Source organism: Rhopalosiphum padi, chromosome 4 (genome assembly GCF_020882245.1).
Source record: "Rhopalosiphum padi isolate XX-2018 chromosome 4, ASM2088224v1, whole genome shotgun sequence".
NCBI classification, from domain to species: domain Eukaryota; kingdom Metazoa; phylum Arthropoda; class Insecta; order Hemiptera; family Aphididae; genus Rhopalosiphum; species Rhopalosiphum padi.
Genome location: NC_083600.1, coordinates 15,384,532 through 15,400,125, shown reverse-complemented (window position 1 = coordinate 15,400,125; position 15,594 = coordinate 15,384,532). Strand labels below are relative to the sequence as shown.

The 15,594-nt window shown below is 30.9% G+C and overlaps 1 protein-coding gene across 3 annotated transcripts in view; it reads left to right on the top strand.

Annotated features, from left to right (window-relative positions):
• Window positions 1-15,594, top strand: part of LOC132929569 (lachesin-like) — a 396,933-nt gene that overhangs the window by 372,862 nt on the left and 8,477 nt on the right. For all 3 annotated transcript variants that reach the window (XM_060995009.1, XM_060995008.1, XM_060995011.1), the window contains 2 exons: window positions 10,262-10,410; window positions 15,103-15,313. In XM_060995009.1, the coding sequence (XP_060850992.1) occupies window positions 10,262-10,410; window positions 15,103-15,313 (360 nt within the window). The remainder of the gene's footprint in view (window positions 1-10,261; window positions 10,411-15,102; window positions 15,314-15,594) is intronic.

Sequence of the window (15,594 nt, the reverse complement as noted above, 5' to 3'; positions counted from 1 at the left end):
GTTTTTCCGGTCTTAAAATTCCATTTTGACGGCGGTGAATGGTAAACATCGGGGCGAATCCAAAAAAGCTTTTAAGCTGTTAATGACGCATGAACGTGCGCGCATATAACGCAGTGGGCTGGACGGAGGCGGTGCAGTAGTGCGTCGTCGTCGTCGTCGTCGCACACGCGATGACACTATATATCCACTCGACGGAAGCGTCTGATGGTAGTGCCGACGTTTCGGCGATAGGACGGATCGGGGGTGGGCGACGTCATTTCGTAATCCGTTTAACGCGGTGAGGAGTTCGCGAGCACCTACTACTACTACTACTACTACTACTACTACCCGGCATTACACCCTTTGCCCGGAATGGGAATTCGAAATTTCCTCTCGGTAAAACGTAAATTCATTAACGGTGCGCTCAGATTCTAAGTCACAGAATGCACGTTGTCAGCGAGCTTTTGCGCAAGAGCCACAGCCGCCACGCGCAATTGCGTATCAGGCGTATTACAATATAATATATGTATATATATATATATAGCGTATAGTAGGTACCTAATAATATATATATATATTATGTATAGGTATAAAGTATAATATGTGTTATGGGTACACGCGAGTAGGAAACGGCACCGGTCCATAAAGCTATACATGAGCGTTCCGGAGTCGTAATGTTATAAGTGGCGTCCGGGCGACAAAGGTTTGAAGAGGGTCGCGTCCACGGGCCTGCCCATATTTTTTGACCTGCCTACATGCGCGTCTCCTGAAATATCCTAAACAGTCCGTTGGCCCGAATAGATAAATCATTTTATTTAAATTACTCTCCAAAATAATTCTATACACCTTAGTTATACCTCCTTAGTTCGTCATTGGAAATTTTAAGATATTTAAATATCAATCATGATTTAACTAAAAAAATTTAGTTTATACGATTCGAAGTCAAATATGTGAATCATGAATACACCCTTCGATTATAATATATGCGTGTGTTTGCTGCCCGGGATTTTACGGTTGTCGTTTTTTATTTTATTCAAAATATACACCTTTATACTATTGGAGTAATGTTTTTTGAATTTGAGTTTCGACATAGACTTGAGATTAACTATAATACTATAATGATTAATGATTTCAGTGTATATAAATAATTTCATCATTAGTTATTTAATATCAACGTATTTCTAATCAAATTTATTCTATAGGTACTCGTCTAAGATTTCTTTCTCTTTGTTAGCAACGTTGGCGATGCAATAAAACACGTCTCATTTGACGACCGTAAACAACCCGTGTGTTTCCCTCGAACACCGAGCCATTCGTTATGATTCAACAGATATTAAATTAATCCTCTTGTATGAAATCCGTTTTCATTCCTCTTCTTCCTATATATACCAGCTCGCCGGCCAAGTCCGTCGCTTAGGTCCCTCTTCCCTATCACGGATATTCATCATCACCGACACTGCACACTGACTATTCGGTGGATACGCAACCGGTCGATATTCATCATTATGTTATTTAATTATAACTTACCAGACCATTGGGCGCTGCAGGTTCCGCTGCGATCGAATAAATCAAAATATCCTGCCCCAGACGGCAGCGTATAATTTCATCGTCACTAATAAAAACTATATTTGCCAGCAGCACCCCCCCCCCATCATAATATTGCATGCGATAGCCATAACAGCAATAATAATAATAATATAGTAATATCTTGAATATTTAAGTGTGTAATAAATTCTTTCTGGAAACTCGGCGATGGGGTGGTGGAATATAGGGATGCTAGCTAGTACGGTCTGGCGCGAACGAGCGTTTTGCGGCCAGCAGGGGGTAGAAGAACGGGCTTTTAAACTCGAGCTAACTACACGTTTTTCTTGCTATGCAATGACTACCCAAAAACTTTTCTCGATAACTCGAGTCCTACGCCGCTGAAAAGATTTCTACACAGCTAGAGTTTTTGTGTGTGTGTGTGTGCACGTGCGTATGAAATACTGAGTCTGAGTGAGTTTGGGTATATATATATATATATAGCTTCTAAAAATAACAATCCGAGTTGTCGGTGGAGGCTATAAGAAATTTGCTGAAAAAAGAAAGTTCGGTTTTTTTTCCCGACGTTTTATTATTATTATTGCTGGCCGCAATTATCGCGACCTAGTGAACACCGTATACATTATACACTACTAGAGAAGAAAAAAAAAAGTATTACTTTTTCCGTATCAAACGTTAACAATTTCCCGCTCACGGTGGTTGAACACGCCACTCGCCATATCTATACGCCGGCCGGAAGACGCCTATCCCCACGCCACGTGTCTTGCACACAGCGTTTTTATTATTTAATATTATCATTAAACCGTACACGTGTGAAACGATGACATTCTATACATAGAAGAGGAATATCAAAATTCTCATATATTTATAGTTTTAAGATTTGTATCCGTAAAAATGTTTATAGGCATTGTATTTTCCTATTTTGTGGTTTGACACCAAACTCGTTATCAATATAATACGACTGAAACAAAGCGCGACACCTGATAAAAATTGAACGATATGACATTAAATGAATAATTATATAGTGTGCCGACGCTTTGTTTGGAACGAATGTATAAAATAATATAGTTGCACAATTCTTAGTAAAACTGTATTATATATCAAACAATACGATTTAATTTAACAATAAAATAAAGAAATAAATTAATGTACACACAAATGAGTTTAACGCAACAATATATTATGTCCCCATATGACGGTTTATATGCGGAAATATTGTGATGTAAAACACAAATTCAACTGCGATTTCTCTTTATTTAAATTCCCGCAGGTTATGAATACGTTTTGAGTCTTTATTTTATTATTTTATATTAATAAATGCGTACATAATATATTATATGAGTCTGCCTGTATATTTTATAAGGTATTCTTGAATTTGCTCGTACAGTAATTTAATAACAGTTCTGAAAACAAATAAACAAAAACTGAACATTTAATAAATGAAAGTACATAGTTTGCTTTTAAAATTTAAACTAAAACCTGAATTTTTAATTTACTTTTAATTTCAATAAACCCGATATAATATAATTTTAAACCATTCTATAGGATCGTGAGAAGACACGGCATTCCGTTAATAAAAATCAATTACGATTATGAATACATCATTTCAAACTTTGATTAAAACTTTATTGAGCGTTTTCCAACCTCTAGAATTAAAAAAACACAAATGAAAACGTTAAAAAAGTATTGTATAATATATTAAGTACACAACACGCGGTGTATATAACAACTAACAAAGTAACTACGTACATATATGTATCAGAATAAAACACTATTGGTATTGGTTATGATATTATAATATGCTCTTTATTATAAAATAAATAATAATATAACTCATACAATTGATATTAAACGATAAAAAATGAGTTTGTGTACCTATAGTGACTACTGTCAATTTCACATCACAGTTATTTTCGGTTTTCCCATTAAAGTTTCACCATGTTATATGTACACATTTTAAAATCTATTCCTTATTTCCTTATTTATGCATGTTTATATACATTTTTATTTATATATATTTCTCAAAATAAAATGAAAAACTTCTTGAAAACTTTTACCTTTTAAATTGAGTTCGTGAATGAAAATACAGGGGTGTCGTGCGGCAAGAATTGAATTTAATGCACGATGGTCGTAATAACATTACTGAATAACGTGTCTAAAATTCATAACTTTGAATAAATTATTTGTGCTAGGAATAACATTGTTCAGTTTGAAAATACATTATTTACTCAGTAAACGACTGCGAAAAAAATATGATTAAAAATATATTATGTAGGCTAAATTAATAGGTAGGTAAATATACCAACAATAAATTGATTAAATTAATCAAACTATAAATATAAACTTGTAATTTATACATAATTTATTGTTATTTGTTTAACTGATTTTTGTTATATACTCTATTTTAAATAAAGTATAAGTGGCAAATATATAAATTTTAGGTTGATATTTTTTTGTCCTCGTGCTTGTATGCTATAATTTGGACATGAGAAACAAATAATAATATAATCTTCATAAAATTAACTCATACAATACCTATTAAATGTTAGTTGTTTATTACATTTAGAAAAATTTACTTTACAAAGTTCTAATAAATAAAAATGTCTTAAAGTAGAAAACATTTATTAGGTATAAATCAAAAAGACTTCTAAACTATATAAAATATGTTATAATATGTTAACATAATATATTTTAGAAAACAGAAGACGATATATTATGATAAAATTTATATGAATAGTTAATGTCGTTTAGGCCACTGGGATGTGAATATGCATAAAAAATGAATTATATTTTTATAATATTCAATCAAAAATCATTTCCCTTCTAATCTTTCATTTTTTTCATTCATTTACCTATACTCTGACACTAGTAATATTTCATGAATTTGTCAATATTATATAAATTTTTTATGTGATTTAATTTATTAGATATTAATAATTATATTCTATTAATTATATAAATGGTACTTTAATTAGTTTAATTAAAATTATTTTATTTAAATTAAGATTTTTAACTTGAAAGGTAAACATTAATTGTTAGTTTTAAAAAACTTAAAATAGGAAAATACTACTTATAACTTCTTATTATAATAGTAATAAATGATAATAATAAAAATATTATTTTAAAAGACATACGAGCTATATTATTCAATCTAATCAAAATAAGTATTACTAAACGTATAGGTAATAACAATAAATAAAAATAAAAAAAAATTACTGATATTCGACAATACGAACTATACATATAAATATAATGTAATAATTACACATTTATAATCGTGATTATATTTTAAAAAAACATTAATATAAACTACTATAATTCAGTATTTAAACAATTTATTTCATTAAGAAAATATTTATAAAAATTATTATTAATTACACTAAAAACATGCATTAGGGTTTGAATTTAAATTAATAAATAGAGTATAAAGGATAAAGCATAAGCATTACGTATTATGAAAAATTTAAGAAACAACTCCATTGTATTAATATTATCTATGATCAAACGTATTAAATTATAAAAGTATGTATTTACATTATATTATAAAACATTTAAAATAATGCTAATAATAAATATTTTATTTTAGTTGTGCATTTACCATAGTAAATTTCCATAAAACCAAAATAAAAATTTCAGTAATTAGAACCAATTATTCGATTTTTAATTTGTTTGTTTGTTATAATTATTATAATTTATAATAAAATAATGTAGATATCCTAAAAATGTGGTCCCTCTCAAAAAGTCTCTTGTACAAATAAATATTTTCTGAGTAGAGTAAAACCAACGCTCATTATAATTGTTTTTTCTCAATATTTTTTTTTTTTAAAGAATTATATGAAAAATATGCTTTCATTTTTAGAGATGTATATGTTTAATATGTAAAAAGTTTCAAAATAATTATAAAAACTTCTTAATACTTCGTTTCTAGTGTTTCAACGGATTTTTTTACCTCGGTATAGGTACGTATAATAGTAAATTTTACTTTGATAATTTTTATCTTCAGAAATTAATCATCCAAAGTACAATATTTTAACCACATCAAGGGAAAACATATAACAATATAGTAAAGACTGTATTATGTAATAATATTATGAATACCGGAGTGGTTGTCACTTGTCCCACCATTGTACGCCCGCATATACGATGTGCGTACATTTACGCTGTAGGCGAGTATAAAAATGAGAGAAAACACAAGTACATATATTATATGGAATAAATATACGTCATGCGTGAATTTATATTATTTCTATAAAAATATAAAATTAAGGTAGCCGCTATTGTTTTTGTTAACAAATTATTTAAGGATTCCTTAAAAAAAAAAATGCTCATCAAATAATGATTATAATTGTATTATAAACCGATAAAAATTCAAAGGGAGGAGAATAGAACGCCAAATGACCCCGCGCGGTGAAGACGGAAATACGGAAACCTATCTCGTGACGTTTTATAAGTTTCGATTCCTTTGTACGATTGCACTCCACCTTGGTTCCGTTCGAGAAGAACGCGCGAATTAGTTTAAATAAGAAAATTGATTAAAAATTAACGATTATTGCGGAGTAACAACGGTATAAATCTTGTGCGTGTGTGTTTGTGTGTATGTGTGTGTGTGTGTGTGTGTGTGTGTGTTTACTGTGCATAATTTATTAAACGGATTATATCCATTAAATAGACTGTGATTCACCTCGATGTGGATTACAGACGTAAAAATGTCGACCCACAAACCACCGATGCATTCGTTATTTCGTTTTATTGATAATAGCCCGTCACATCATAAAATGTAAACGGTAATGTGCGATGGAATATTGTTTTGCTGTGTGCCCTGTCGTGATTACACCGTATATACCACCACGTGGCCGCTCTAGATAATCATATTAATATTATTATTATTATTATTATTATCAAACATAATGGAATTTGGCAATACAATGACCGATAAACGACGGTTTTGCGATATAATTATTACTAGAGGTGTGTTCTCGAATTTCATCAAAAATATAGATTGCGGGCCACACGTGTGTGCCGTATATATAAATTATAATAACTATACGACCGCCGTATTATTATGGTTTGTGCATTACAATGATAACAATATGTGCACTTCACAACTCATACAGTGCCGAATATACAACATGCACGTGTACACGAATACAATACACCGATCGCTAGACGACCAGTCGTGTATATGACGTATGAAACTTGAATTTTATGAATTTAGATGACCCGCGATTGCAGCGATCAAAACACAATATAATATAGTACTGACAATTGATTTCCCTACACCGAATATTGTACATGCCGTTATATTATTGTTGGATCTCCGTACCTATAGTTGTGTAGTCCATCAAATCCGGTATTTTTGTAAATTACTTATTGAAAAACGTTTTGTTTCGTTTGCGTTTTATAATATTAATTTTATGACTTACCGGTCAGTGCAGTAATAGTAGTTATTAAATACTGTAGTTTATGATTTTCAATAAATCAGCATGATATGAATTAACATAATGATTTACTTTATTAAAATTACTTTAAATTTTCTTTTTTAAGGTTTAACAACACAATACTAATAACAAGTTATGATGATACATTTTTTTTTTTTTAACAAAGAAAACTTCAAAAAACACTTGACTTTGAAAATAATAAATACTTATTTAAATGTAAATAAACATTATACCTCGTTGAAATTGTAATATGAAGAATTAAAAATAAGGATTTTTAGGGTTAATTTAGCCATGAAAATGCATAGTATTTGACTATTCTAATTCTACAAACATATAATTTTTTTGGATTAAATAATTTCTGTACGAGTATTTTGAGCATCAAAAAGTTCACAGGGTTATTAAAAAATACTGTTTTTTTAAGTCTTTAAATTAAAAAGTAATTAACAGAATGTAATTATTACTGAAATAACATGTTCTCGTGTGATAAATATGAATTAGTGTGCATTTTATTTTTCTTCGACTCTACATCAAAAATACAGACATTTTCAATTTGAATGAATTAATTTTAAGAAATATAACATTCAATATCTAAATGAAACAAAATGACAAGTAGTAAAAGATACAACTTATGGAATTTAAAATTATTTTCTACATTATTCTTAGATAATTCTCCAATAGTTATTTTTTAAATTTAATAAATTTGTGATACTACTCTATATATTTTGAAGACTTTGAAAAAACACAATACCCAAAAAATACTTAAGTAAAATAAAATAAAAAAATAAATTATAAAATTAAAATTATATAGTAAATAGTAATGAATATTTTATATTATACTCAATGTAAACATTCACTTTTAAGTATTGATTCGATTTTAATTTTTTTAAGTGTTAAGAGAAATACTATATATACTATTTATATAAGTAGAGATACTATTTATCTTAATATTATTCTGAAATTCCGTGTATTGATTTCGTTATTATTTTCTTACAGCGTGACATGCTATAAGAATACAAATATTTTAAATATACAATAAACAAAGTATATAGAATATTTTTTAAAACTATATAAAAATATTTGTACCTAAAATTGTAATTACAATAACATGTTTTTTTATTTATTCATATTAGTATTCAGAATAATATTTGCTTTAAATTTCCATCGAATAAATTGAAAACGTATTGTACTTATACAAGTAGTTATTTATTTTGGATTATCCATAAGTGAAAAAGAAAACGAAAAGCAAAGAAGCAATAAATAAATGATTTGTATTCTCAAATTTAGTTTAATAATGTTTCACAAATAATAGCTACCGTATTTAATAAACTCATATTTATTTAGACTAAAGCAGTTCCTCTCAATTTTTTTTTTAATATCAAATCTATACACTCTCAAAACAAAGTTGGGAAACAAACCACGCTTATATCAAAAATAACGAGTCAGTTCTAATTCATTCTTCATTTCCGTATTGTAAACTATTTACTGGTAAAAAAATTGTTTCATAAAATAGTTAAAATAAAGATTATACTTGTACTTAAAGTATTTATAAAATTAGCAATTAGTATGGTAAATTAGTGTAGTTAAGACAACTTTATGGTATGAAGTTACGCATAAATCTCGTTAATATATTACAACAATTTAAAACCCTGCTATTTCTAAGTTACATGTTATAATACACGAATAACGATAATATTATACCTAATATTACATTATTCTAAACAAAATAAAATTACAATAAAACAATCAACCCAAGCATTCAAAGAATATGAATAGTTGTGTAAATAAATTATTAGAACTTGTAAAATTCAAGAAAGAGTAACTTTAATGTACTTGGTTAATTTGTTTTTATTATTATTATTATTATTATTGTGAAGAAAAAAATGTTTAGATAATCAGCCAAATTAAAAACATTACTCAAAGCATTAAATGTTCGACGTAAAAACTATTTATGAGTATTTATTTTTTTCGGTGTACTAAAGAAACTGAAAAAACATCGTGGTTTTATGTTCTTAATTAAAACGTCGTCGGCTTGAAACAATTTTCTAAACCGCAAAAACGAAAAACTTTCGTCTTAAGCCAGTTTTTAACACAGTTTATCCGCGCACTTTGCCGCATAACAAAAACGCCTCAACAATGTCGAAACATCGGTGTCACGAACGAACACGATGACTATCACGATTATTTCGTTTTAACCAGCGTTTGGAGCAGTATAAATTTTAAATTGAATTCATTCACGCATTTGCATATCCATTTGCTTTCAAATTGAACGCGAAGTGCATTAAAAATGTATTTTTATTCCGAAAAGAATATATCGTTCATGTTCGTCTTTACTCAAATTATGTTTGAACAAAAAATCAAATAAATACAGTACGGTTTTTGTGTAAAAAAAATTAAATAATTGATAATAAATATAAAAAATAATTCGATTCGCGGCATCGGTTTTTATTTATGTTGTTTAATTTTTTATTTAAAACAGTCGAGGGACAATTCAATAGTCGTATATAAACAGAATAAGTCATCTGAAATAAATCTGCCTGTCTAGAAAACCAAAGCCTCGGAACTCGGAAGAGGCAAAGTGTGAAATAATATATATTTTTGTTCGTGCGTACACCTACCGCTATAGTTCTTAAAGAAAACATTGCCCCGAGTCGAGCAATACAAATTGTATATATTTTGAATTTATTTTTCATTCGCGTTCGCGTATAAAACGAATAATATGCGTTCTTTAACGTCGTTCGTTATTTACGAACTGAATGCATTCGAGAGTGCAATCGTCAACCAAAAAAATAAAAATAAAATAAAATGAACGCTTTCGTTTGTATGCACTCTTTCGGACGCTGTAATTTTCGAACACCCGACGTACGTTTTTGTGTGCGCATCTCGGTATACACATCAGATATAATATAATACGTGGTATATAGTGTGAACGCGGTATCGTCACGAGTCTGTGTAGTCCGTACGCGCAATACGCGAGAGTATAGCCGACGCGGAAAACCGGAGAACCGCTGCACGAGCCACACTGTACATTATGTGGCTGCCGCATACGGGTTTAATGGTATTCGCAATGAACGTTTACGTCGCGAGCTCCTGGTATGATGGAGCGGTTGGTAGGAGGGGTGGGGGAGCGGAGAGAAACTTTTAACGATAAAACCCACCGCCGAGAAGGTCATTAAGCGCTCGACCCCAATTAGTATATTGTGCAAAGGGTGTGTATATGCAGCGCCCAAAGAGAAAACACTCGACTGGATGGCGAATGTGAATAGAGCAATAACCGTAATTTTTTTCTTTTTTTTTTTTTCCAGAAAAATACAACCCTCAGCAGCAGAAAAAACAGGTGTCCGATTTTTTGGTCAGGCCGTTTTTCGACACGTCCGTATCGTCCAACATCACCACGCAACTGGGTGGTCACGCTTACATGCCTTGCAGGGTCAAGCAGCTCGGTAACAAGTCGGTGAGTGTATAAAATTAAAATTAAATCAATCCGTTTGGGTTTTGCGTTGATATTTTAGATTGATAAACCGGAGTTATTTTTATTTTCAATGTAACCATTTTCCAAACATATATGAACATAGAATAATTTTAATATTCTATTTATAACACTATTCGTTCAAATAAAAATGGAAATTAAAGTATTAATAGGACTGTCGAATGAAAATGACAAACAAAAAAAAAAAAATTTAAGTGTCAAATATGTTGCACCCACCACACGCTATGCTTTTGGAGTAGCTTCGATAATTGTTTTATTTTTAGTTTTGCTGCGTAAAATATTATTTTGACAACTATTATTATTATTATTATTATTATTATTATTATATTATCATAAATAGTAAAACTATATAATATATTATATTGAGTACCTATATTCACACATATTGCAATTCATTAGCGCTCCATACATAATTGCAACAAGACATTCGTAAAAAAAAAGATCGTAAATCGGAGTTTCCTGTGTGAGAGAGTACTATAATAATGCAATACTCACCCCCAACGCAGAATAAGTGTGTGAGACAGGTATTAGACAAAAATGTGCATACAATGCGAAATCGATCGACACACATTGGCAAACGATGAGCTTAATACAATAATACGTATGTTATATGTCGGTGGTGTTAAAAATAACGGACGTACGGATTTTGTCGGCTGAACGGATTGCGCCCGAGATCGACGGCCGAGAAATACCGAGCGGGCCGTCCGAAAAACTCGTTTCGGGGATAAACGACAACCGGAATGCGTGTTATATACTTTTCCGGATATAACGACCGCAAATTTCACGAGTGCAGTGGGCGCGAAACGACGGGCAGACCCCGCGCAGTAAATTAAAATGCTCGAAACAATGTGTATTGCGCGCGTTTGGCCGTTATTCCGAATCGAACGTGAAGGGAATTCGATTAGCTGCGGCGTATAATATAGATAAACTATATATAGGCATTAGAGGTACCTATATACCAATAATAGACTATATAACGTTACCCGGCGGAACGTTTTTACAACGCCGGATGCGGATATACAATATTCAAGTATATATATATATATATATACGTACATACATACATACATATATACATACATACATACATACATACATACATATATACATACATACATACATACATATATACATACATACATCCATACATACATACGACCTAATACGATTATATATTTACAGAACGATTTGCCAGTTTTTATATTAAACAACGTTACGTTCTTGAAAATTGCAGAGAAAAAAAAATACTATTGTGACTGGGGTTCGTGGAAAACTTTTCGCACTATTTCAAGACACATCTTCCCGACCCCGGAGACTTTTTATTCGATGACTCGTGTTTTGTGTGTATTTAGAATATAATTTAGGAAATATAATTACCAAGACAATAGTTTTAAATTTTAATTTCCTCAATCCTCGACCATAAAACGATCACATGGTGTTTTAAAATTCGAAATTTAGTTTCAAAACCAAACAACTTTTATCGGACAATTGCCTCTTGTTGTTAGTTTTTAAAATCATTTACAGTTAATGCCTCTAGAAGATTTATGTTTAAATAGTTTTCATAATCGCATATTGATATTATTTTTAGAATTATTCAGTTTAATAAGGTCATATATTGATACATTGATCAACTCATCAATTTATTTATGAATGTAATTTTTAATCAAGATTATCAGTTTACTACCATATAGATATTTTATTAAATAATTACATGACGCTTAAGACAAACACAGCTTTACGCATAAACGCCAATATAAATTTAATTTAATTCTCGCATTTTCATATTTATGTTTGAAATAACATCTAAGCGTAAAAAATGGTATGGTGTCGTAAAAATGTACAAATATTTTATGAAGTATTCTACTTTTGAAAGAAACTTATTAATGACTTCCAATAAGATCACAATGTGCTACTAAAATAAAATATAAATCAGTCCTATTATGATTTGGGGGACTAATTCGATTATTGTCATGTCTTACATTGTGTTGGACAACTATAACAGATTTTTTGGTACAGAATATGTGTCCTCCATCTAGGCGTATACTAGTGAATAACCGGTAAAATTTAACCACAACTTGATATTGTTTTTGAAATTCTCAGAACTGCGAGAGCCCCGAGCTTGATTAATCACTATAGTTCCCTTCAAGATGCGTTACGTACGTTATTACCACGGACGGGTGACAACCGGCGGTGATTGTAGGCGCGATTTTGCGCACGTAATATTATGCTTTTATTGCAACGGCGATGGCGACAAAATTTAGCAGGAGACGAGGCAATTTTCTATTTATGACCGGTCTGTCGCCGTGGCTTCGGGTGGGATCGTAAAAATACACGCCAGGGCTTCGCCACGCGTCCACCGCATAAACACGAGATTGCACTACGATGAAGATACGGCAAAGGGGGTGGAGAGGATAAAATAATAAAATAAATAACTGGGCGACAAAGACGAGTGAAAAGTTTCTATTTTTTTCCCTCAATTCCCTTCACCTCTCTCCGACCATAGCGCGTTATAAATAATATATATATATATATATTGTCTCGAGCACAATTGTTAAGCTTCTCCGCTGGTGACGGCCAGTGGGGTGGTTTTTACACGATAGTTATTTAATCAACGTTCCCCTTGCCACGGGGCACTAAATAAAATTACCTTTTCCTCCGCAGCGACGGCGCAAATGACCGGCCAGCAATGTGACCGAATTGACGATTTAAAAATATGTGCTACTACAATATATGTGTGTAAAGGTCTACCCGGCGGGGTGACGGCGACTGGCGATCGGTGCGGTGGAAGCGCGAAAGACGGGGACATTGTAAAAATGAATCCGGGGGGACCGTTAAGTTTTCCGAACAGTAACGCGTCCCATTTAAACTCGTGTTATTGTCGCGCAAAGCACGGGGTAAAAAAATAACCCGCACCTTTATACTTTATTGTTATTTCTTCCCCTGCCACTACTACCCAATCACGCCCGCTCAACGAAAATCCATTAACTCACAGTTACTTCTATAAGCTGCCGCCGTTTCCCCTTAAGAAAAACATATCGCAAAAATTTCCTAAAAATACCCGAACGCGTCGAAATAAAATGTACGTGACATAATGTCATACGCAGCTATAGTGCAGTGCACGCGCCTTTTTAAAGAAGAACGAGATTAAGTTTTTTTCAAATAAATTCACGTAGCAAATTTTCAGACTTAATAACGAATATTTGAGTTTTCACAAATTCCAATACGTTTTTTATCTCATTAAAAAAAATCACGAAAATCACTTTATACAACCAAAACTAATACCAATATAAAAGTATTGGGGATAATGTACATAAATATATAAACTATAAAATATAGTTGTTATTTTTTTTTTTTTTAAAACATTTATGCTACGATACTTCTAATGTTTGTAATTAAACCGTCTAAACGTTTAACGATAAATTCGAATTTGTCCACAACGATATGCCATTGTTTTGATCCTATGTATTGCCATATTATATTTTTCCGTAAAATTATTTTATGTTTCATTATTTCACAAACCCGTCGATGAACAAAATACGAAACGACAAGGTCTTCTGTTTTTAACATCGGTTGAACATGTTATACAGCAATTTCAGGACGAATATGATAATTGCGTCCAATTCTAATATTATAATTTCATGATGTCTCAACGGTAATGGAATTATGTAATGTAATTGCATGCCGAATAATTTGCCAAATGTGGCCAATTGTACTTAAACTGCATTAAGTCATAAATCTTTTTGTGAAATATCAAATTACCACTCCACTTATGCAGTTAGCACACAATGGCCGTTAAGAGCCACTGTAATGGACCGAATAATGGCTAATCAATATATATATATACAGGTTGCTTAATATTGGTATAGTCTAATAATATATAATAGTCTATAATTAAAATCAAATCCAATTTCAAATGGTTAAACGATATAAATTTTATAATACAGATATTCGTTGAAAAAGTATCGATGAAAACGGTATAATATGATAACATAGAAAAAAATTGATTATTCATACTCTGAAAAAAATAACTAATTAAAATATTTTTAAACTAATCTCATTTTTTTTATAGCAAAAATTACTAAATAATTACTAACTCTCTTGAAAAGTAAAATAATTATATTTACTTACGGTTTATAATTAAATATCTATTTATTTATTTAATTTATTATAACGCCATCGAGCATAATTTTCATTCCACGAAATTTTATTCAAAATAAAATATATCAGCACCATCCTTCCTATTGTATTAATTTATTATATTAAATAAATAAAACTGTTAAATTATCATAGTTAAATGCAATACTAACGATTCTCTAAAGTACCCTCAAATTAATTTAAAAGCATATTTAGTCTTTTTTATAATATTAATAAATTATTTTTTCCTACAGATTTCTGTTTCATACTGCGGTGGCATCCCGCCAGCGGAACTTTTTATCTTTACCTATACCCAAGTTTTAATTTCACATTTCGTTACCCCTAACAACCCTCTCTTGAGTATGCCAAGTTTATTTCAATCTCTCGGTTATTTTATTAATTAAAAACATAAACCGGGATTATATGGAAAATCATAATAATTTCACTTTTTTATTTTATATAATTTATTTTATCGAGTTTACTTTGATTTAATATAAATCTATGCGGGTTTATGTATTGCAGGTGTCATGGATACGGCGGCGGGATTCGCACATACTCACCATTGATTGGTTGTTGTTTATCGCCGACGATAGATTCCGGATATTTCTAGTAGAGCCCACGTGTACGTGGACGTTGCAAATAAAATATGTACAGCCCAGGGACGCTGGCATTTACGAATGCCAAATTAATACATCACCTAAAATGAGCCATTTGGTTCAGCTCAATGTCGTAGGTAAGTATCGAGTCTAAAAAAACATATTCTGAAGTTATAATATTTATGTTTATTGTATAGACAGTGTACTCTCGATTATTCGTGGAAGAGGGTGACGGCGCATCCACGGATAAGCGAATTCCGCGGATAGTCCGAAAAATTAAAATTACGAATTAAACGTATCAAAAATTACCAAAAATTATTAATATGTATTAAACAAGCGTATTGTATTTTATGCCGTTATCGAGTAATTGGCCATCACAACCCAATTAAATCGATAATTATGTATAATGTAAAGATAC